At 39.9% G+C, this 25,472-nt stretch overlaps 2 protein-coding genes across 8 annotated transcripts in view; both read right to left on the bottom strand.

The window, feature by feature from the left end:
- Window positions 1–1,382: 1,382 nt before the first annotated feature.
- Window positions 1,383–13,796, bottom strand: TRMO (tRNA methyltransferase O). Of its 6 annotated transcripts, none has more exons than XM_057724327.1 (5): window positions 13,682–13,793; window positions 7,800–7,974; window positions 6,828–6,985; window positions 3,405–4,061; window positions 1,383–2,091 (listed from the first exon to the last, which is right to left on the bottom strand). In XM_057724327.1, the coding sequence occupies exons 1-5, from the start codon at window positions 13,755–13,757 to the stop codon at window positions 1,832–1,834; spliced, it is 1,326 nt and encodes a 441-aa protein (XP_057580310.1). In that variant the 5' UTR covers window positions 13,758–13,793; the 3' UTR covers window positions 1,383–1,831. The 6 variants fall into 6 exon arrangements, with proteins under 6 accessions (XP_057580310.1, XP_057580311.1, XP_057580313.1 ...); XM_057724328.1 differs by having other exon boundaries at window positions 6,828–6,959; window positions 7,801–7,974; XM_057724330.1 differs by having other exon boundaries at window positions 6,828–7,007; window positions 13,579–13,769.
- Window positions 13,797–18,282: 4,486 nt separating this feature from the next.
- The window catches only part of HEMGN (hemogen), a 42,794-nt gene continuing 35,604 nt past the window's right edge, over window positions 18,283–25,472 (bottom strand). For both annotated transcript variants that reach the window (XM_057721657.1, XM_057721658.1), the window contains 2 exons: window positions 21,803–22,908; window positions 18,283–18,923 (listed from right to left, as the gene is read on the bottom strand). In XM_057721657.1, coding sequence (XP_057577640.1) covers window positions 18,820–18,923; window positions 21,803–22,908 — 1,210 coding nt within the window. In that variant the 3' untranslated portion in view covers window positions 18,283–18,819. The remainder of the gene's footprint in view (window positions 18,924–21,802; window positions 22,909–25,472) is intronic.

The following is a 25,472-nucleotide window of genomic DNA, read 5'->3' as shown; positions in this document are numbered from 1 at the left end:
ACCTAAAGGGGCTTAGGCAGAGGGAGAAGGCCAAACACTGGGGATAATGAAGAGACTGGTGAGCTGGCAGAGAACAAAACTGGATTATATTTAGGGTTTAGTTCTAAACCCCTGAGAATGTATATTAAAACCCCAAACAACGGAACAGTCCTCTTGCTAGAGGATGGTTGGTGTGGTCCTCAGGGTTATTTTTTCCATATTAAATATCAACATTTTGTGCTTCAAGACCTGACTCAGTCTCAAAGTAATTTTAAGAGAAAAGAATTCAAAATCAAAATAAAGGGTGGACAGGCTTCCTGGGTGGCACAGTGGTTAAGAATCTGCCTGCCAATGCAGGGGACACGGGTTCAAGCCCTGGTCTGGTAAGATGCCACACCCTGGTCTGATAAGACGCCACACGCCATGGAGCAACTAAGCCTTCATGCCACAACTCCTGAAGCCCTCGTGCCTAGAGCCTGTGCTCCCCAACAAGAGAAGCCACCGCACTGAGAAGCCCGTGCACAGCAATGAAGACCCAACACAGCCAATAAATTAAAATAAATAAATTAAAAAAAAATAAAGGGTGGACTGCACCAATGTTAACTTCCTAGTTTTAACATTATACCATAGTTATGTAAGATGTTACCATGGGAAGAAGCTAGGTAAAGCGTACACGGGCCCTTTACACTATTTTTGCAACTTCCTATGAATCTATAATTACCTCGAAATAAAAAACTTTTAAAAGTCAAATTAAATATACCTCCCCAAGAGGTTCTAAGTAACCTCAAAGACAACCCAGTTTGTTTCAGGAGTGCAGTGTCATCAGCCACAAATGACTCTGTGCAAGTATCCGCAGGCAGCTGGGCTCTTTTCAAAACCATGATCAATTAGCTATTAAGATTTATGGTTGCGATTAGGAAAGCCTATGTCATGTTGACAGATGTCTAATTTGGTTATGCTGATCATAAATCTTCAGTTATCTGGGATCACATCGTTAAAGTCACCTATAGGCAGTACATTCTTGCAACTGCTTCCTGTGTGGTGCTTACACAGGAATCATGTAGGGACTTAATTACTCTATTTATCTAGCTGTAATTCAACAATGTGCTTGTGTCTTCTTCCTCCACAACTATGACTTGCAATAAGAATTGCATCCTGTTCATCTCATTCTATCACCAAAACCTAACTCACAGTAGTTCTCAGTAAACAGTCATAGAATAAATAAGAAATAAACCAGTAATTAAGTTATTTGCTTAGACTTCTCAGAGTGACTTTCTTTTCTGATCCAAAGAATTCTTAGTCTCTAATTTTGGAATCAGGATTAAATATATACGCATACATACATGTGTGGGGGGGGGGGCAAAGTCTCCAAAACACAGGGGTTTAATCTCTAAAGATCTTTATAACCACTTGGTTTTGATTTATTAGTTTCTTAAGATACTGTAACAGTTTGATTTAGAATAAAATAGAGACATCAGGTTTTTTCAGGCAAAAAAACTAACATGAATTGCTGAACACATCTCCCTCTCCCCAGCTTCTGTCCAGTTTTATCAAATGCCAACAACAATTGACTTCTTTCAGAAAACACTGACACAGCATCACCTCTGGATTCTTCAATATTAACTGATCAAAAGCGATCATGATATCGCGATTTCTCCAAATTCTATGTCCCTTAGTTTATTAAAATACATGTTTTTTAAATAAATATCTTGAACAACCCAAATCAATCAAAGCAGTGAGATCACAAAGTGTTGCTTCTTTCTGCAAGGAAGGCACCTCATTAGCTTGTACAGAAAATCCAACAGCCACAGTGAAGTCAATTAGGCTGTCGGAAAGACGCGACGGAGGCTATTCACGATCCCAGAGACACCAAGGACTCTGCAGGGTCACTCATGTGAACAGGCTCAGAAGCCGGCTTGATCCTTAGGACCTCTGCAAAGCCATCACCAAACCAGCACGTGACGTGTGCTACGTCTACGGTAAAGTAGAAAAGACGATCCTGGCAGAGTTTCCGACGATATACAGACCGAGGGTCGGCGGACAACACAGCCTCGATGGCACTCCTTGCCTCCTCCGCTGATTGAAAATATTTAAATGAAGGCTGCCCAACACCTGCAATAAGAAGAACACAACTTGGGGATTCCCCTGGTGGTCCAGTGGTGCCGACTCCTCACTTTCACTTCCCAGGGCTCGGGTTCCACCCCTGGTCGGGAAACTAAGATCCCACAAGCCGTGCAGGGCGCAGCACACCCCTCCCCGCCCAAAAAAATGAACCTTCCTCCTCCCATGAACCGTACGCAGTGATTAAACAGCTTTCATAAACAAAACTTTAAAAATAAAGAGGTCGGTTTAAAAATCAAATGTTCTGTTTAAACACATAGTTTGGGCTTCCCTGATGGCTCAGTGGTTAAGAATCCGCCTGCCAATGCAGAGGACATGGGTTTGAGCCACAACTACTGAGCCTGTGTGCCGCAACTACTGAAGCCAGCGCGCCTAGAGCCTGTGCTTCACAACAATAGAAGCCACCACAATGAGAAGCCTGTGCACCGCAATGAAGAGTAGCCCCTGCTCACCACAACTAGAGAAAGCCCGCGTGCAGCAACAAAGACCCAACGCAGCCAATAAGCAAATAAATAAACAACTAAATTTTAAAAACAAGAAAAAAGAAAAGAAAACCTTAGGAAAGAATGAGAAGCACAACCATGCAGTGGCAGGTGAAATCTGACATCTCCTTGGCAACTAACTGGCTACTTCTTATTGGAATCACTGCACCCACTTTTTAAGGGGCCTTTTCTTCATTCTAGAAAGCCGCTTGGAATCTGCTTGTGGGCTGGAAAAACCAGATAACAATGTTTGTTAATAACCATGTGTTAGAGTAAACAGGCTCCAAGTAAAAGCCCTGTGGCCTCTCTCCTCTGCAGTGAAGTATATGCCTCTAGTGCTGGGGCTTTATGGGGACAATTTCTGTGCTAAAACACTCTTTCCTTCTCACTCCTGGGCTCTGTGCCAGAGGTTGAGCTGTCAGCCCCCCAACAGTTACGATAAGATGTGACATGTCTCTACGCAGATAGTGAAACATGAAAAAACTCAATCCACGTCAGTACAGAGCAAGCACAATTCAGCTTCTGAATGCTGTTTGAGAACACCAAGAACAACGCCACAAGCAGACCAGAGGCCCAATTCCTGGGCAGCAGCCATTCTCAGCAAATACTTGACTAAGTGCCTGGGACTCACTGTGCTGAACAAACAGTTGTTGACAGAAAGCCGTCAGATGACGACATTGCCCAAATATGATTTTATACGCCCACATTTCTTTACAAGTCATAATGACAAATACTCTGTGTAACTGCTCTCAGAAATACCAAGGTTGCCTAAAGCTCCTCCTAAAACTCCTCTCTCATTCAGAAGCAAGAAATGGAAAGTACCTGGTTCAACTGAGCTGAGGTGCTCAAGGTCCATCTCTGCATGAGGAGTAAACCGGACCCCCAAGGTGGCCACGGGGGCCTCCCTCACCCAGGCGGGGGCCACACTGCGGCGGGGTGCGCCAGCTGCCTTGGAAGGCCGGGGAAGAGCCTGGGGCAGCGTCTCTGTGCTGCGCCCTTGTGGGACCACTACTGCTTCCCCTCTCCTCAGCCTGCTGTCTGCCTGCTCCTCGGAAAAGCTCTTCTCCAGGCGACGTGGGCCACTTTGCCCTTCTGTCTCCTTAGCGCTCGGACCACTTCCTGATTCTTCACCCAGATCTGCTGCTCTCTCCCTGGGCTCAGCTGAGCTTTGCTGGATTTCTGCTGTGTTGTGTTTTGCATCATTTTCTCCTGAAGTTCTATCTTCAGGACATTTAGGTTTCTCAGTGCCACTGTAGGGCTGTGGTTCCTCGCACCCTGACAGCTGTCGCTGGTCACAGTTATCAGTCTTGCCATCACACCAGGACACGGTTTTTGGTTTACATTTGTTATTCTGTAAATTAAAGTCCCCTAAAGGCTCAATCAAATTTTGTGGCGAGTCATAATCAGCTATGTAGGGCTTTATGTCTAGTACCGGTGTGCCATGAATCATGTCGATTCCAGAAAGGTATATGGCTCCACCTATAATGTGAAAAACATCTTTTTAGAAATATTAACAGTGAAGAACATTGCAAACAATTGGAGAATCAGCACTGCTTAAACCTCACCAAGTTTACTCACAGTTCTATTACACACAAGGCCCTTTTACACCTGATGCCAACATACACTTTTCTTCCTACCTAGAAACCCACCCTCTTTTTACTGCCAAATTCCTACTTACCCTTCAAGGCTCTCAAGTAAAACCTCCTTTACAGAGCCTTTCTGGCTCTTCCAGAAATGTGTTCTTTCCTCTGGGTTCCACAGAGGTACCTGTGCCCAAACCTCTCCTGGAGCCCTCGTCATATGGTCTGCCAATGACCTGCTCAGTCTCTCCCCCTAGACAGTGAGTAGGCCCTCGAGCACTAGGTGGGACCAACTCAACTCTGCATCACTAGGGGCTTCTAACTCTGTTCCAGGCACATCAGAGTGCTCATTATATCTCTGTGGGACTGATGATGATCTCCACTGTGGGAAGCAGAGTCCAAGGTGGCACCATGATGCTCAACTCCTGGTGTATAATCCCCTTGAGTATGACCTGATATCACTCCAGTGACTACATGATGTTATCTAAGACTCCTGTGTTCGCTGGCAGATTCACTTGAGAGACTCTCCCTGTGGACCTGAGGAAGCAAGCAGCCTCACTGGGAAAGCCCAGGTGGCAAGGCACTGCAGGTGGTTTCTAGATGCTGCAGGCCACCTCTAGGAGCTGCGGACAGCCACCAGCCAACAATCAGCAAGAGGCCAGGACCCTCAGAATTACAACGGCAAGGAAGTGAATTCTGCCTATGACCAGAGTGGGCTTGGTAGTGGATTCTTCCACAGTCAAACCTCCAGAAAAGAACTCATTCCACTTGACACCTTCATTGCAGCTTGGTGAGACTCTGAGGACCCAGCTGTGCCCATACTCCTAACCAACAGAAACAATATAATATTTTAAACACATAATAAATGTGTGCTGTTTAAACTGACAAGTGCATGGTAATTTGTCACACGGCAATAGAAATCTAATACTCCATCAAACAATCAGACAGAACACAAGTCATCATTACCAAATAGTAAGGAAAGGTCCCTTGCTGTCCTACTTATACAGCTGCTATTCAGTTCCTTCTACTGGTGCAAAGTCTACTAACTTGATCCTTGGAAAACTGGCCTAATGAGAATCAAAAAGCTGCATGTGATTACATCTGATCCTACCTCCATTAAGAAAAAACATGACTAACAAAGGACTCTGATTTCTAAAACATGCTTATTGTGAATGAACCTGGAACTCTGGAAAGAAGATTTTGGATTTTCTAAGGGGTAGATTATGCCTAACAATGTCTGCAAAAGAAAGAGAGGCACTGGAGCACAGGTGAGAGTTCATGGGACTTGAAGTCAGACGACCCCCTGGCTGGATGCTATTGGGTAAATTATCAAACATCAGAGCTTCAGTGTCCTCATCCATAACACAGAAACTGCTACCCTATCAAGCCCACAAGCCACTGTGAGATAACGTACATGAACACTCTTTATAAACTGCAAAGCATCACACAAACACTAATCCTCATAACCCTTTTTTATGAATGTCTCTGGTGCTACTGTGTTTGCCTTTCACCTTTCTGATTTCATCTTTCCTATTAGAATGCTAAGTTCCTCTGTAGGGCAGGGATTTTTATCTAATTTGTTTGCCACTATATCCCCAGCACCTAGAACAATGCTTGGCACATGTTCAGTGCTCAGAAAATACGTGTGGGTTGCACAAACGATCATAAAACGTTCCAATACCGTTACCCAAGTTGGTTAGCCATCAAAAATTGACAAAACTCAAGTAGGACTGGCTACTGAATTTTCCTGGAAAACCTACACAAGGTCCAGCTGAATACAATTCAACAAGGGAGTTCCAGCTCTGGGAAAGAACAAGCAAAGTAACGGCTTTCATCTTTTTAGTACCCCATAGCCTGCAAAGTACTCTTAGAACCCTTGCCTCTTAAGATCCTCAAAAATATCCCATCGCAGATCCTTCCCTTCGCCCACTTTACAAACTAACAAGCTGAAGCCTGGAATGGTCTCCTGACTTCCCATCTACCTGTCATTCCATCTTCTGCCTCTCTGAAAAAATGTGCTGGTGAGGTCAGAGGGATTCAAGAACGGGACACTTTCAAAAATGAACAGCTCAATAACACAGTTGCATATGAACACGCAGTTAAATCTAATCTGGTATTCTACAAAGGTTCTTCCACAATCTGACAGACGTTCAATTTACAGTGCATTCATCCCAGACCCTCTGCTTCACGTCACAGTGGACAGCAGCACTGGAGCCACAATGCACGTTCATTTCCTCAGGGCTGCAAGGAGGAAATGATCCATGACCTTGTGGTCAGATGTGCTGACCACACATGCATGTGCACCCAGTTACTGTGTGTTAAATTTTGAGTGTCCAATTATTTATAGATCATCTTATATTTACTGCATTCCAAGTCAGAAAAAATTTGGTTACTAATTTAATGATTATAAAGTCTTGAGTTATTTTTAAATAATTTAACAACTTCTGATAAATATAATGATATTAACTCTGAGCATCCTATGAGAACTTATTTCAGAGTGTTTCAATGCTGACATTCTTTTAAACATTTCATTTTCTTCAATGTCTGGTGGTTTTCAGGGGTTAACACCATTGGTACTTACCTCAATGACTTCCAGTGCTGAATACTATCTTGATTTTATAAGACTTCTTTTGGTTAAGGAAAAAATGGTAAAAGTAGAAATTACCTTCTACCTTTTCCAGTTTGGCCAGGGTCAGTCCTATTGCATTGGGACGATGTGGGCTCCTTGTAGAGAAAACGCCAGTCTTTGCACCATTCAGCCTGGGAGGCTGCACTTTTGCCTTACAGCTCAAATGACCGTTTTTGTGAAAAACAAACAAAATCCTATTGAAGATAAACCAAACCACTGAGCAAGAAAAGAACACACGTTAATCTATCATAATGATTTGAGAGAGAAAAAAACTTTAATCCCTACAAATTAAAACAGAAAGAATGCTTTTAATGGTATTAAAATGTAATCAGTGGGGAAAAGAAGAATATTATTCCTTTTTTTTGAAGGAAGACAGTCTTATCTCTATATTCATTGCCCAAAACACAATGACTGGCACATGCAACGACCTTAATAGATGTTTGTCAAGTACCTGAATAAACAATACTTCATGGGTCTAGAGCAGGGTCCACAAACCTTTTCTGAAAAGGACCACTTGGTAAATATTTTAGGGTTTGCAGGTCAACCAATCTCTGCTATAAATATTCAACTCTGCCACTGTAGCACAAAAGCAGCCACAGCCAATACATAAATGAACGCACACGACTCTGTTCACATAAACTTACTTACGAAAACAGAAGATGGGATGGGTTTCATCCATACGCCATAATTTGTTGACCCCTGGTCTAGAGGACAGGATAATGACCCATGGACAGAATCGAGAAGGTGTACAGATTTCAGCTCATCAGGAGTCATTCAACACAAATGGAACCCACTGTAAATGGAATGTGCCCCCCGCAGTGGGTCCAAGGCTTCCCTGAGGTGTGCAAGTTATGCAGACAATCACATGCATGAATACAGTACAAAAATCCCATTGCAACAGATAAGGGTGGTCCGGTTGGCAGTCTGCAGGGTTGCCTCCAACTGGAGTACTTTACTTAGGGGCAAGTTATGGTCCAAAGTACCATTTCTAACTATAAAACAACTTACCAAACATGAGAAAACTGTTCTAAGCCCATCAAGGAATGCTCAGGATTATTAAAAATGCTTTTTCTAATCCTCAAACAAGCCCGTGAATGGCTACAAATGGATGGCTGCCTGGGAGTCCCATTCTTGGCTGAGAAACAGGATTCCAAGTAACCAATTGGCTCAGTTAAAAGATTCCCTACAGAAGAAAATTAGATAAGAAATCATTAATGAGAAAGTCAAGCAAAGATGCAGGATGACATGTTTTCTTTAATGCACTGATTTCACAGTTTTAAAATCTACTAGATGTTATGCAACTATAAAACAAGATTCTTACAGCATTCACAAATACATATAAATGTCCCTATCATTACATATACATTGTTATTATATACGCCTTTAGATAATAAACTGGAAAGAGCACTGGTCTAAGAAAGAAAGAATGAAAGGAAAAATTCATTTTTAGAAGGCCTACTGTGACTATAATTCAAATTACTATGTTATGTGATCTTGGTCAGGGATAAGAGGGTATTTCAAACAGAGGGAATAAGCTGCACAAAACTAAATGAGAAATTTTATAGCACAAGCAGGGAACAAATCATTTTGATTGGCTGCAGTGTGAAATACAAGACAAAGATTATTAAAAGCTAAGGAGACAGAGATTGTGTATAAGTAGAGATGCTTTCAATTCAAAACAACAGAACACATGAAACAAACTAGTTTAATTAAGCAACAAAGGGACTGTATGGAATCATGGTACTAAAATACTTAGAGTAGGGTAGATTTCAGATTAGGCTTGCTCCAGCAGCTCTCTGCCCCTCTAGAATGTAAGCTCCACATAGGCAGGAGTTTTTCTGTCTTATTTACTGCTGTGTTCTCATTGTCTAGTACTTGCCTACAAGAGGATAGGTACTTTAGAAATTCATGCATGGAGGACTTCCCTGGTGGCGCAGTGGTTAAGTATCCGCCTGCCAATGCAGGGGACACGGGTTCAATCCCTGCTCTGGGAAGATTCCACACGCTGCAGAGCAACTAAGCCCGTACACCACAACTATTGAGTCTGCGCTCTAGAGCCCGTGAGCTACAACTACTGAGTCCACATATCACAACTACTGAGACCGTGCACCACAACTACTGAAGCCCACACGCCTAGAGCCCGTGCTCTGCAACAAGAGAAGCCACCACAATGAGAAAAAGCCACCGAAATGGGAAAAACCCACACACTGCAACGAAGAGTAGCCCCTGCTCGTTATAGCTAGAGAAAGCCCGCAGCAACGAAGACCCAACCCAGACCAAAAAAACCCACAAACAATAATAATACGAGGGTGAGTAAAAAATTATCCGCACTCTGGTTATAGAATTTATAGAAGTTTTAATACAATTGGAGTGCAGATTTTGACTTACCCTTGTAAATAAAAAAAATAAAAACATGGGGAATTTTTTTAAAAATTCATGCATGGAGAAAAGGATTATGTGTCTAAACTGATTAAAATGGAAAGTGAAAAAGTGAAAGCAGAATGTGTATAACATAATCCTGTTTATGAAAATTGTATGTATTTACCTAACTAAACATGTACATATGTATGTCTAGAAAGCTATCTAGAAGGATATTAACCAAAATGTTAACAGTGGTTAAAACTGGTACAGAGATTGTTGGATTATTTTTATACTTAACTTTGTAATTTCTTTTTTTTTTTTTTTTAATAGTTGTGGCTCACAGGCAGAGTTGCTCTGCGGCATGTGGTACCCTCCTGGGGCAGGGCTCGAACCCATGTGCCCTGCATTGGCAGGCGGATTCCCAACCACTGCGCCACCTAGGAAGCCCCTGTAATTTCTTAATATTCGAAAATTTTTACAATAATCACAAATCATTCAAAAAATGTTTTTAAGCCAGCAACTCCTTTCAAAAGAAGAAAAAATTGGCCAGGCAACGTCAATATAGGTTTAAAGCAGAAGGTATCCACAATTAGCATTTTGAATTTATAGATAACTTTTTATTTTACATTTCACAAAGGCTGTATTACCTTCTTTTAAGAGATGATATAAAGACATTCTAGAACCTCATTTTATTTCCAGCTTCCATTAAATCTATCCTATCAGCACATGTGGGCAGTGATGTAGGCCTGGAGCTGTCCTTCACAGCACCTTTCATTACTTTTCACTTATAAAAACTAAATTATGTGATACATATAAAATATCACATGCAACACACATATAATAAAAAATAATATTAAAATGAAATCCTGTGTACCAACACCAAACCCAAGAACTAGTGCTTTACCAACAACTTGTATCTTTTTATGTTGCCTCTCCCCTATCTTTCACCCTGAGATAAACAAAAGTCTGAATGTTTATCATTCACTTCTTTTCTTAAATATGATTTTATCACATGCATATGCATACCTAAACAACATTTATTTTGTCTTTGAATTCTATAAAAACTGCTATCAGGGACCTCCCTGGTGGTCCAGTGGGTAAGACTCCACATTCTCAAAGCAGGGGGCTTGAGTTCAATTCCTGGTCGGGGAACTAGATCCCACATGCATGCTGCAACTAAGGGTCTGCATGCTGCAAGAAGCCTGCATGCTGCAACTAAAGATTTCACGTGCTGCAATTAAAGATCCCATGTGCTGCAACTAAGACCCAGTGCAGCCTAAATAAATAAATAAATAAATATTTTTTAAAAACTGGTATCAAACTGTATGTTATCAAACTTGCTTTCTCTCAATATTATGATTCTAAGATCCATCCATACCGTTTACATTTTTGATGACAAAATTTTTTTCCAACTATGTTTACAAGCACTCTTTTTTAAAAATCTTCATCGATGCTCTGTGGAATCAATATAGTAAACATCTTAAAGATGAAGAATTTGGGGATATGTGTATAAATACAGCTGATTGACTTTGGTGTACCTCAAAAACTGGTACAAGAGTGTAAAGCAATTATATTCCAATAAAGAGCTAAAAAAAAAAAAAGATGAAGAAACTGGGAGCAGTTTCTCAGAGCTTAGATGCTGCCTCCCGGGCTGCAGTCCTCATTTTGCCCCAAATAAAACTTAACTCGCAACTCTCAAAAAAAAAAAAAAAAAAAAAGATGAAGAAACTGAGGTCAAACAATTCTCTGTTGTTCATAAAAATATCATGAAGAAAAATAGCCAAAAAGGGCTCCTATCCTAATTAGTTATGTCCTGTTTTATTTAATAAACACTTCCCATGTGTCTACAATTGCCAGATACTGTGCTAAATCTGGGGAAAAAAATACAAAGAACTCATCACAGTGGAGTTAACAGTTGATTGAGAGAAACTCACAATGTGCTTCAATATCATGGGAAATGTCATATCTGCAGTAATGATCAAAGACTTCTGCCCCTGATACTCCGATTGGGGGCCTACAAGTTTATAACTAACTTGAGCTATCACTTCATTGAATCAGTCTATACCTGTTTTTCACAAGTTACACATATGCTGTGATAAATAGAAGCCGTAACCAGTTAGATTTATTCCAACCCTCTTTGTGCACCTCCATAAGAACATAAGCAAGGTAATACTGGGTAAGCAATGAACTGAACAAGCTATGTTGGAAGGAGTCCCTCAACTGTGTCACTCTCAAATGTTTAGGACCATTCTCAACATATCAAATAGCCACCTAATAACCTAGCAGAAACTTAACCATATTCTAATACATCTGAACTCTCTGGAACTTATTTATATATTCTCTGTGCCCCTGTTCTCGGGATATAAAATGCTATGAAATACAAATGCTTGATAATTTCCAAATATAAATTCTGCTTGAATGCTCTCTTTGAAGTGGAGGCCTGAAAACATCCATCCAAGGGAATCCTGATTTTCTTCCTCTTGCCTCACATCACAAAAAACACAAAAAAGAAAACATTAAGCACCTACCATTTGGTAAGCACTGTGCTAAGTGCATGGGAACAAGCATAAACAAGAACGCGTTCTCACTCTCAAGATGTGCAGTATATTGACAGAGTGGACAAGTAAATCAACAATTAAATCAAACTGCCTTACATACATGCAGAATAGGAAGAGCATAGGTATGCCAGAGTAGTACTGGCATGAGAATCACAAGGAAAGAGGGAGAAGAGGTTCCCAGGGGGCCTGTGGCTGGTATGAAAAGAGAAAAAAGACAAAAACAACACAGGGCTGCTACACTAGCTTACCTCTCTGAATCCAGTTTTCGCAGCTATAAAACAAGGCTAATAATACCTATCTTCGAAAGTTATAAGATGTCTAAAATATGTAAAGTACCTAGAACAAGAGAAGGTGCTCAGCAAGGAGAGATTTTTAAAGCCCTTACACAGGCTCTTCCCTCAATGTAACAATATTACAACTGTACTAACCATATAATTTAAAAAACCCAACAAGTTATTAATGCAGAGGCTTTTTGTACACAAGGCTTAACAACAAGTCTTGTGCAGACAGAAATGCTGAGGTCCTTTTCACCTCTTGCCTGAACTATTAACCCACCCTTGTTATAATCTGTCTTCCCTCTGCCAGTTCCTCCCCTCTTCAGAACACTACACAAATCCTCCAGACTGAGTTCCTTACGACTCGCTATTCCCTCAGCTTTTTATTGCCCACTATCAACAGATGTCATATTTCTTAGCCTGCCATTCAAGGTTCTTTACAGACTGAATCCAATCAATAGTTCCAATACCCGCCCTGTTCCATCCAACACTTTTTTTCTTCTTAATAACTGTTTATTTATTATTTGGCTGTGCCGGGTCTTAGTTGTGGCACGTGGGATCTTTGTGGCTGCCTGCGGGATCTGCGTTGCGTCATGCATGTGGGATCTAGTTTTCTGATCAAGGATCGAACTCAGGTGCCCTTTATTGGAGGCGCGGAGTCTTAACCACTGGACCACCAGGGAAGTCCCCCATCCAACACTTCTCACTTACAGCTCCCCGACCCCATGCTCTGTAGGCCTCTGAGCCCTGCTCTTTCCTGCCTGTCAAAATATCACGCCTGCAATCTGGCAGTATGCAACAATTTTTTTTTAATGGGCACAACCTTTGACCAGCTAACAATACTTTTAGAAATTCAAGTTAAACATTTAGAACAAACAAAAAGTTTTTAGTTTCAAAACTTTCATTTAGAACAATGAAAACCGGTAAAAACCTAATGCCCAGCAATACGGAACTGATTAAATAAGTTACAGCATATCCATAAAACAAAAGTGTGCAACCTCTCAAAATTAACATTATTAATTGCCATGGAAAAGATTCTCACGAACCTTAAGGGTTTTTTTTTTTTTAAGTTATAAAACAACGGGGTCACATATCAACTCATATTTCTAGTGTGTATGCACTGAAACAATTATGGAAGGTAGACACCAAGATACTAACAGTGGTTTTCTCTGGGTGATGGCCGACTACTTTAATCTTTTTTTCCATTTGCCTCCTCTAAATTTCTAAAGTTAATATATTCTGCCCTAAAAACAGGGGTGAAAATAAGGAGAAACAAACTCATGCCCATCTTTCAAGGCCCAGTTTAAAACTATTTCCTACACTTCGTACAGCACGAGATGCTTCTCTCTCGTGGCATTAATCCCGAATCGGCAATAACACCTGCTGTATACATCCCATCTCTCCTTCAAGAGTGAGAACTCCCCAAGAGAAAGGCCGCTACACTGCACGTGGCTGTTCTGCCAAAACCAGGCCCACCTTAGCTACCAAGAATACAACAGGAGGGATGACGTCATCCCGCTAGCCTAAGACAAATCATGTGGTCGCCTGAGCACATGACCCGTGCCTGCGCAACAAACAGGAAAAACGACCCACGTCCGTTCAGGGTCTCGCATTTCCCGTCCTTCCCTGCAGTGCGGTCGGCTCCATGTACTTAGGGCTCTTCTGAATGCGGAACCTTCAGTCTCTTAGAAGTTACCTGTCTCCAGAGCCGGCTTCACGCACCCGCACGGGGTCGCTGTGGGGCGAGGCCCGTACTCCTCCAAGCCGCGCATGGCTCCTGCGCTCACAGGTTACCACACGCAACGCGCTCAAGCCTTCCGCTTCCGGTCTCCATGCCTGGCGCCTGCGCAGTAGCCGTGCCGGCGGGTGGTGCCAGGCTCGAGCACGCGCCGGGGGCGGGGGCGCGCGGCCGGGGGCGCGTCGTAGACGACAGCTAGGTTGCGGTTAGGGTCTGGATCCTTCGTTCCGCTTCTGAATCTGTGTCTCTGCTGTTTCCCACGGACCGCTGCAGTTGCCCGCCCTTTCAGGGCAGTTAGAAACTCCGAGTTACCGCCTTTCAAGGGGAACACGTCGATGAAGATATATGCATAAAGATGTCTTTCTCGAAATAATAATAAGCAACCTACATAGCCAACGCAAGGCGCTTTCAATAAAGAGAATATGTATATACAGCTATCACATAGCAAGATGATCGGATGTTAGGAAATGTTAATTCTTCTTGAATGGTGGGAATACACAAATGGTCATTGATACTTCTCCGTATGCTCCTATTTTTCCATAATGAAAACGATGTTTTGTCAGAAAGGAACCCCAAGTAAACCTTTTTTCAAATCTAATGGGTGGGTAGCCCCGCACCAAATGAGGGGTAAGAAGTGGGGACTGGTTCTTGTGCTCCATACCTCAAGAGAAATGAAGCGAGAATGAAATTGAGTCAACACGCCATATACATTGAGGGGACTGCAGTCCTTGTTTTGGGGCAGCTCTAAAAAGTTGAGGACCAACAAGAATGTTTTCATCCCATGCGATGACCAGTTATCCCTGCACCACTAGCCTGGCCTTTTATCCACTTACTTGTAACATCATCTCTCACCTGTGTATTTATCAAGGTTCTCTGTACAACATAATTCTACTTCTGAGATTTTTATCCTGTTGTTTCGGGGGCGGGGGCGGGCGCACATATTGCCTGCAAAATAAATTCTTCAAAACCGTAAAACTCCACAGATTTAAAAGCTTAACGATCATGAAAAGCTGTTCCTAAACCTGTTCATTTGTCATGAACTAACAAACCACTAGCAGAAAATAACCATCAGAAGGAGCCAAAGATTTAAAGAGAAGATTGTGTGGTTTTTTTTTTTTTTTGGGGGGGTGGGGGTTGGTTGGTTTGACATTTTGCAAAATGCAGCAAACATTTTAATTTATACATGAGAAAAGGACGTGTTCAACAGGGTATGCATTTCAAGTTATTGCAGGTTATTTGTGAGAGAATTTCTGCAGGTAAAACATGTTTAAATTTAACCAACAGTAGTGTGTCAGTGTATTTAAAATCATGACAAAAATATAGAAGATTGTGGGTTTTAAAACAAAAACTTTAAAAATTGATAAAATTCATATACCTACATGTCCTCTGATAGTTTTTTTCAGTGTGAAAATCTGGAAAAGAATACCATTAATCTTTTTCGAGGAGGTAACTATTCTGGGCAGCTGATTAAACAAGAACATGTTAGAACCGCTGGGCTCTATACACGTTGTAAAACTGGGGCCGTAATAGCTGCAATTTGCCACAAGATGGGGGTGTTGCTAAAAGTGATAGTCTTGCTTAATTTGTGGACAGACTGCAGAAATTGCTTAATTTGTAAACAGACTGAAGAAAATGAGAAGTATTCCCCCCTGCCTTAGATATCATATATAATAATAATCACACCAAAAATATGTTACCAAGTGTGACAAGTTCTGAAATGCAAAGCAGACTTGGAGACACTGATGAGTAGATTGCTACTTCGTTTAAAGGAAAATTTTCTCTTTATGGAAAACAGGAACTTAAATATATAGTACTTTCCTTATATGATTTGAAGTTTCTATTATCCTGTCTAGGGGATATATGATTATATAAATAACCATTATATATGATTATTTGTAGTTTATGAGACAACACTTTCTCTGGAGCTAGGACCTAGGAATCTGCCTTAAAAAAAAAAAAAAACCTAAATGATTCAATGCAGGTGGTAATCTGCATACATTGAGAAACACTTCTCAGTGTAATGATTCTTAATCTTTCATTTGGGTGAAGGATCCCTTTGAATATCAGTTAAAGCTTTGGATAGTCTCACACATATTAGATTTAATACAAGATTCAGGGATTTTAAAGAACAACCATTCTACCCACCATGAGAGGAGGGTAGCACAAAGCAGGGCTAGATGGATTCTTACAAACTTTAATTCTATGACCTCAAGGCTCCAAGCCAAGAAGAAAACTGGAATATTCTTAGATACACATTTATGTTTGAGAATAGTAAGAAAGCAGAGGTTGTATTATATAGGGAGTGGGATAAGAGGGCAAGCAGAAAGGGTCCTAAAAGGTAGAAAGAGTAGACCCCTCTTCCTCTAATGTACTATATTTCTTCATATCATCTACTTCCGTATCTCTTTCATCTTCATGCCCCTGTTCATTGTACATATGCAAATCTCTTAAGATTCATCCTAAGGAAACACTTTTAGAACTTGAGGTTTCAGTTTACTCTTTTTTTTTCTCTAATCTTGACCCACCCTGGCAAGTAAAGTTGAGACAAGGCTCCCAAAGATTGAAAACCATCACAAAGAGCACTGAGGAAGTTAGATGAGAGTTTGGGCGAGTATCCAGCCTCTCTGCAGTTATTCCCTCATCTGCAAAATGGGAATGATAATCATTGCCCAGCCTATTTCAAAGATTCTTGTGTAGATCAAATTTTTTAAAAAAGTGTATTTGAAAGTATAAGCTCTGAAGTGCCATCCAGATGTAAGGGACTATCATACAGTATGCTGTCCTCAATATTTTACTTGAGTCTCACTCATGTCTGATTCAGATGACATTTAGATGAGACTTTGAAATTCAGACTTTAGAGTTGATGCTGGAATGAGTTAAGACTTTGGGCTGTTGCATATGAGAAGAACATGAATTTGGGGGGGCAGGGACAGAATGTTATGGACAGAATTATGTCCCCCTAAAATTCATATGTTGAGGCCCTAGCTTCCAATGTGATGGTATTTGGAGATGAGGTCTAAAAAAGAAAAAAAAAGAAAAAAAATGTTGAGTAATATAATGAGATGTGAGTAATCATTGTTCAATTAATATATCCAGAGGGGGAAATTTTTATTGTGGGAGAGGGTGTGGCAAATAGGAGGGAAATAGCATTGTAACCTCCCACTATACCAGTGGTCCTCAACCCTAGCTACACATTAGAATTATCTAGAGAGCCATTAAACTACTCTAAATGCAATGTTGTAGCCTAGTTTGGATCCAGAAGCAGAAAAAGGCCATTAGCAGAAAAACTAATGAAATCCAAACAGTATCTGTAGTTTAGTTAATGGTAATATAACAATCTTAGTTTCTTAAGTTTTGATAAATGGACCATGGTTATATATTAAAATTAGGGTAAACTGGTGAGAGCTATACAGGAACTTCTTTACTATCTTTACAACCTTTATATATTCTAAAATTATTATTCCTCAAAAATTATTTAAAGCAAAAAACAATGTAAAAAATAAGTCTGTCTGGATATCACCCTAGATAGGTGAATCAGAATCCCTGGGGAGGTGCCTAGGCATCTGTGACTCTGAAATCTTCCCCAGCGGTTCTAATATACAGTGAGGGTTGAGAACCACTGTTCTACACCATGGATGCTTGAGCGACTGTCTTGTTCTTCACTCTAGCCTAATACCTAGTACAATGCCTATATGGAGAGCTTGCATAGTTGTGCACTTGCTGAACCATTTGCAGAAATCTCCTTTGAGTCCTCTGTAATAACAGAAGAAAAACTGAAAACAAACCCCCTCCCCCCAAAAATATTGGGTTGGCCAAAAAGTTCGTTTGGGTTTTTCCATAACATATTACCAGTGAAGATTTTCAGACATCTTCCTACCCAGAATAGTTTCTACTCCTGTCCCCCAGTCTCTTGTCATTTTCAGTTAATCCTGACCATTATCACCTGATAAATATTCCTAAAACACGAAAACTGCCACCTTATTGTTCAAAAGTCTTACTTAGTTCCCCATTACGTAAGTAAATAGTATACTTCTTAGGTAGGTATGCAAAATTCCATATACTCCAATAATACAATAATAATGTTCAGCCTGCTAGCCTGCTATTCCACATGGACCCTGCATTAACTGTAGATTGCATGCAATTCTCTTGAACATGTCTTGAATTCACCCTTCTCTGTGTCATATACAATAATGCTGCTATCCTCACCTATAACACAAATCCTCTCCATTTTTCAAAGCTCCACTCGTGTAAGTTTTTTCAGGTCACTCCAGCAAAAAAGTGAGCATTCCCTCTGTTGCATCTTCTAATTCAAATGGCATTAGCATTACTATTTTCTTTTGTAACTATTTGTTTTCTGTTTTATTCCCCCATGAGACTAGATTTAACTCCGAGTGGGCAAGGACTATGTGTTACAGGTCTTCTAACTCTCACAGTGCTTGCCATGATGCTGTCCACACAGTTAAACATGTGATAATGATTTAATGTACATTTTGCACAATTACAATGTTTAAAAAGTAAAAATAGAAAATCAAAATTCAAATACACAAACTACACTTGTCACTCCAAAACATCTTTGAAAGAGTCCCAGAATAAGAATTGTTAAAATTGTTAAACTGTTAAAAGCCAACTGAAACCTGAATAAGATTTTGATGCTATTGTTACCTGAGTAGTTGAACAAAGTTTATAAGAAAACTATATACTTCCTCAAATTTTAATTGTTTGGACTTAAAAATGGGAAAAGGGAGGGCTCAATAATTAATTTTCCCCTGAGAACAAACATTTATTTGATTAATTCTTAAGGGCAGGAAAACTATTGTCTCTTTCCACCATTATCCTCTCCCCAATATACATATACATACACACACACACTCTCACACACACACACACACACACAAACACAGGTAGGAGATTGTCTATGTGGTAGAGCCTGAAAAAACACATTAGTTCTCTCTTTCAGATATGGTATATACATGGGGGAAAAACACTGTCAAAATATTAATGAATATTGTAGAGATTTCTACCATATTTTGAGAGAATCACACATATAATGTACTAAGATGTGTATTTTGTTGGACAACTATGATGGTTGAACATTGTTAAAACAAAACATAACTATAGACGTCATTTTCTGGATGAATCTCTTGAGAAACATCTGGAATTGCTGGTATCTCTGGTTCTTCTTTGGGTTTTTCCTTCATTTCTGTAAAATAAAATACATTACAAAAATACAATTAATAAATGCTATTGTAGCGACTGGCTATCCATTTGGAGAAAAAAAACTCTACCTCACACTGCAGAAAAACAAATCTCAGATGAATTAAAGATTTAAATATTGATACAATAAATGTTGTAGAAACAGTAGAATATTCCTTTAATCTTAAGATTATAAAGGCCTTTCTAAGCAGAACCCAGACGAGAAGCCATAAGGGAAAAGATTGACAGGTTTGAATCACTAAGAATTAAAATCATGACAGATTTGAATAACTAAAAACTAACATTAAAATTTTGACTTATAAATTACCAAATTACTATAAACAAAATTAAACCACAAAAAACTAGAAAAATATTTACAATTTATGTGTAGGTAAAGATAAAATAACTATTATTTAAAAAGATTTTTTAATCAATCAAAAAGATAGCTATTCCAAATATAAAATGGAACAAGGATTCAAACACGTAATTCTCAAAAGAAAGAAATCAAATTCATAGTAGTCATAAAAATATGCCTAGTAGGACTTCCCTGGTGGCACAGTGGTTAAGAATCTGCCTGCCAATGCAGGGGACACAGGTTCGATCCCTGGTCTGGGACGATCCCACATGCTGCAGAGCAGCTAAGCCCGTGGGCCACAACTACTAAGCCTGAACTCTAGAGCCCATGAGCCACAACTACTGAGCCCTTGTGCCACAACTACTGAAGCCCACGGGCCTAGAGCCCGTGCTCCACAATGAGAAAAGCCACTGCAATAAGAAGCCCTCGCACCACAACAAAGAGTAGCCCCTGCTCTCTGCAACTAAGAAAGCCTGTGTGCAGCAACGAAGACCCAATGCAGCCAATAATCAATTAATTAATTAAAAATATATATGCCTAGTAGAATGTCACCAAAAAAAAGTGGGAATTAAAACAATTAGGTTGGGTTTTTTTTTGACTAGCAGATAGGCATAGATTTTAAAAACATAATCATGTGCAGTGTTAGCAAAGGCATGGGGAACAGGCACTTCTGTAAATTCTTGGTTTCTGTGAATTGCTACGACATTTTTGGAAGCTAGTCTGACAGAATGTATCCAGACTTTAAATGCTGGTAATTTTTGGCCCAGCGATTCAACTTCTAGGGATTTATCCAAAGGAAGTAATCAGACCAACTTGAGCTTCCAGTGCCTTAGTTTCTCTATCTATAAAATAAGGATAATATTATTCTTCCACTAGGGTTTTTAACACTGAATAAAGCGATTCATATGAAATGTTTAATACGGTGTCTGGCAGATAGAAGGTGCCAAATAAATGTTAGTTAAATAAATGTTACTTTCAATCATGTTTGTTGAACATTGTTATAAAAGTAAAAACTTGGCAGTAACCTAAGTGTTCATCATTATAGGGGTTGGTTGAAAAAATTATTGTACACTTAACATACACTGTATAATTGTTACAAAAGACGTCATTAAAATGGCCACAATAGGGACTTCCCTGGTGGTCCAGTGGTTGAGACTACATGCTCCCAATGCAGGGGGCCCCGGGTTCGATCCCTGGTCAGGGAACTAGATCCTGCACGCTGCAGCTAAGACCCAGTGCAGACTAAATAAATAAATAAATAAAGATGGCCACAATATATATTGCATGTGAAAAAAAAGCAGGTTATAAAATAAAATGTATTTTACCATCTCATTTGTTAAAACAAAACAAAAACTTAACACGGGGGATCAGAGAGAGGAGATGGTATTATAGGGGACTTTTACTCTATAGTCACTTACATATTGCTTTAATTTATTATAATGAACATTTATCATTTATTATTATGACAATTTTATAATCAGCAAAAAAGTAGGTATTTCCACTTGTTTGGTAAGACAAAGCAAAAACAAAACAAGCATTAATTAATTGCCCATCTTAACCTTGCTGGGTTTAGAATGAAACTCTTAGAATCTGGCACTGTGTTCATTAGGGCTGCTTCTCCAGCAGGGAACTCCTGTCAGTACAAGTAGTGCTTCATATGCCTACTTTTACTGTAATTTTTAAGAGGTATTTCCTCAAAACCTGTATTACTTAGAACACAACTAACTCCAAGTTTTTGTTGCACTCATATTTTAGGAGAAAGAGAAAATAAGCTACCAAAAGGATTTCTTTAGAAAACAATTCCCTGGCGATAGCTATGGTCTGCTAGACTCAGCCCATTTCTTATACTGAGTATAACAGCATAACAGTCTCAATTATGTCCCTGACACAAATCAAACTGAAGAAAGGTCACATTATTTTTTAAATGCTATGCTGAGGAGAAAGCTTTTTAGGAACAAATATTTATATGGAAAGGGTTTGGGATAAGCCTGGTAAGTCCTACAAGAACGAGTTCCCTAGTACCAGGATCATATTTTATGTCTTTGTCTCTCCCTTGGTACCTTGTTACATGAATTTACTTATGTTCAGTTTGCCAGGAAATTTTAATCTTCTAGAAAAAAAAACTTTATTCACCAAGCTTTCTTGTTAATCTAAATGTAATCATCCTTTACAATATTTTGCACACAATTCACTCTGTATGGGGTTCATTTTTCTTCACTGGCTAAAGCTTCCCAAAATGGATAGTATGTACACGTACCCACTACACACACTTAATAGTTTCAATTATTTTCTTGTAATTATATGGAAATATACCAAGCAGATATTGGTTGAATGAAAAAATATTTTTTACTTGAAACTAGCCAAAGACATTAATGATCCCTGTTGAGATAACTGGGATAACCCAGGATTGTCAAAGAAGGCTATAAATCACCACCCCAAGGGAGATACACCTATTTGGTGCTCTGATTATGAAAAGGAGCACAAATAAGCAGCAGTATCACTAACGTGACCCCAATAAAAAAAACTCCTACCTCGAGTTAAAGTGCAAACATCCTTAGCATCTTCCTGGTGTGCTCTAGGATCCTGGCCTTGGAGTCCACCTATTTCTTGGTACGGTTCTGGAAAGCATTCTTTAGGCACATCCTTATCTTTGTATGTCTTAGTAGAGAGGTCTTCAGGCCCAGGTGTTTCTTGGTGTATTTCAGATGTGTGGGCTTCAGGCCCAGCTGTTTCTTGGTATATTTCAGGTGCACAGTCTTCAGGCTCAGGTTTTTCTTGGTATATTTCAGGTGCATAGTCTTTAGGCCCAGCTGTTTCTTGGTATATTTCAGGTGAATATTTTTCAGGAGCAGGTGTTTCTTGGATTGTTTTATGAAAGGGGGCTTTAGACACAGCAATTTCTTTATATGTTTTATGAGAAAAGTGTTCGGGTTCAACTGTTTCTTGGTATGTTTTTGTAGAAAGCTCTTTAGGCACAGGTATTTCTTGTTGTGTTTTAGGAACAGAGCTTTTGGTCTCAGCCATTCCTTGACCTGTTTCAGAATTGTGTTCCTCAGATTCAGCTGTTTTTTGGTATGTTTCAAGAGTGCAGCCTTTAGACACATCTGGTTTGGGGTATGTTCCAAGAGGGCATCCTTCCAGGTCAGCTATATCTTCAGATGTTTTAGAAGAAAGGGCTTTGGCTGCAGCACTTTCTTGGCACATTTTAGGAGAGAGGTCTTCAGATAGAGCCATATCACGGCACAGTTTGGAAGGATGGTCTTGAAGTATAGCTACTTCTTGGCACATTTTAGGAGAGAGGTCTTCAGATTCAGCCATATCTTGGCGTATTTCAGAAGGGTGGTTTTGTAAGGCTCTTTCTTGGTACTCAGAAGAATTTTCCTGATGGATAGTGCTTTCTTGACCTATTTCAGAAAAATGTTTCTTGGGCACAACACTTTGTGGGGAGGCTACTGGAAGGAGAGTTTTAGTCACACTCCTAGGTGGTTCAGTTTCTTTCTCTGTAGGTGCTGGTGCTCCCTCCATCATTTCCTTTTCTAATTGTGATGAAGGCTCCACCTTCATTTCTGTATTTTGTTGTCTCTTTCTGCCTCTTTCACTTCTTTTTCCTGTTCTTTGCCGCTTGTGTTTTCTCTCTCTATAGAGAAATCAGAATTAGTGTCAGCAACAGGGTTTCAGAATTCAAAAAAATGTTTGGTAATAACAGTCCCAGGACTCCCACTGCCTTGTTGTATGATCTTGAACAAGTCACTTAATCTCTCTGGACCTCAATCTCCTTGTTTGTAGAATGGAGAAGCGGTGCTAGATATTCTCAATTGTCAGGAGAAGAAATGACCCTCAGGACGTTTTGTCTTTGATGCCTTACTCAACAGGAACCTTCTTGGTGAGCATAGCGTATGTGTGTATGTGTGTGTGTGTGTGTGTGTGTGTGCACGCGCCCACGCACACACATTTGAGAGCATATACTTAAAGTTTAGTTATAGAAAATGTATTATTGATGTTATAAATTAATAGACTGACATTCTGGTTTATATACTAGTCTCTTCAGGCTTTGTCTGTGTGAATTCATTTCTCTACACCCTGCGTAAACTGATATGATTGTGTTTCTAGATCTGTGATACAGCCCTGCTCCTCCCCTGCACAGCCTGCAGGGGAATAATGTGTATGACTTGCTTGTCTAATACAGCATCTTGTGTAAAGCAGTCTAAGTGGCTGCTCTACGTGTCAAATGAGATGTACTATAAACTGGGTCCAGAGCTCCAAAACGGCAAAAACACTTTCTTGAGGTAAAGTAGCTTGGCAGAAAGGCATGAGTGGTCATATTATACCTACTCTGAACTAATAGTTAAAGATCTAGAGGATGAAAGAATATTCATGGGAATTGCAACCAATGACGAATCGTTAGGTACTGCAAATATAAATAAACACAGATGGCTAATACAGATGGACCCGGGGAGAGAAAAGGTACTATAAATAAGCATTTCATCATTTTTCTAAACCTATTGAAATTCTGTTCCATGCTACCTGCCCCGTGGAGCCTTCTTCAACAGACCACCAGAGAGCAGCTAAAATGCTCTCCCTGCTTATCACCCTATAGGAGGTATTATGAGGATATGCTTAAGGCAACTATAGGCTGCCTCATCCTGTAGTTATTTCTGGAGAAATCCTATTTCTCTTAGCATACTAGACATTCTTTGGAGATAAAACCAGTGTTTTTTACACCTATGCAGTGCTCACAGTTCCTTGCACACTTAAAAAATGTTCACCCTATTCTATTTTTGTGTTTGAAAGTTTCCATAATTAAATATTTTTAAAGTTTGTCTCATTAAAACCAGTTTGAAGTCAATATTAAAAAGGTATATATTGTAATAGTACAGTTTAAAATAAATATTAAAGATAATATAGAAGGTAAAAATTATATAGTACCTCAGCATTTTGGGCTAACAAACAAATACAGTCTCTCTGTAGCAAGTACTTGGGAAGGCAAGTAATGACCAGAAGGTTGCTTGCTGAGTATGGAATTAGGGAAGCTAACCAGGTATTCATCAACAGAGTCACCTTCCAGAGGACCTGAGTACAGAAGTTTCTGCTATAACATATATGCATTCCTGAAAAACTTCACTTTCTGCAAAATCATGCACTAAAAGTGACAGTGCTTTGGGGGGAAAAATAAAGTTGGGCAAACAACTCGAATCCTATGCAACTTTTTAACATTAGCATACACAGTAATTGGCACAGGGGAGATAATCTGAATAGTCCAGATAGGCAGCTTACTATGGCTGGAGGCTGCATCAGGGATGGTAAAAGTGCACAAAAGCAACAGTGTAAATGCAGACTTTCAGTGCTGAGATCATGCAAATAAGGGTAGTGCTCTGAGCCAGCAGTGCTGCCACTAAATTGAGCACAGGAGGAAGTGCAACCTGCTATATGTGAAGACCTTTGCAAGGCTAGCAATGTCCTTCTCTGGGGAAGGAGCCCCAGATGCAGGCTGAAAAGGATCCTGTCTATACAGCAGTCAAGCTGAAGGCTTGTTTGTTTCCTGCTGAAGGTTTTAATTCTATTCCCACTATTCTGGCTTCTTTTGATCAGGAAAAATTATGAATTCACACAACTTCCACATTATACTGACATCATTCTCCTATTTACCAATCATAAGTGAGCTAATTGATGTTGTAGAAACACGCGTTGTAGAAGAACAGACAATACTCCGTCCACAGTGGGAATGGGTACTTAAAATACCTGCACTGTATTTTTTTTTTAAATGATGCCTAGAAAAACGTATACCTATGTTATTTTCGCCATTGAAGGAAACATTTTTACAGTAAGGAAGAAGTACACATCTAAATCTTAATAAAAAAAAATTTAAAGAAGAGTGCTTAGATCAGTGGTTCTCAACTGGGAGGATTTTGCCTTCTCTCCCTCAACCCCAGGAGACATTTAACAATGCCCAGAGACACTTTTGGTTGTCACAACGGGGAGGGGAAAGTCCTATGGCTTTCTAGAGGCCAGTGGTGCTGCTAAACATCCTCAATGCACAGGACAGCATCCGACAGAAAGAATTCTCCTACCCACAGCATTAGTAACACCGGTGTTGAGAAACCCTGGCTCAGATGGAGGGATATTGTACTTTGACTCCTTGGGCTCCCCTTCTCTATCTCCAAAGAAGCAATATATCTGTTTTCATAGTTATATTCTAAATGG

Source organism: Hippopotamus amphibius, chromosome 2 (assembly GCF_030028045.1).
Source record: "Hippopotamus amphibius kiboko isolate mHipAmp2 chromosome 2, mHipAmp2.hap2, whole genome shotgun sequence".
Taxonomy (NCBI): Eukaryota; Metazoa; Chordata; class Mammalia; order Artiodactyla; family Hippopotamidae; genus Hippopotamus; species Hippopotamus amphibius.
Note: the sequence above shows the minus strand (reverse complement) of the source record. Positions and strands in the feature narration are given on the sequence as shown.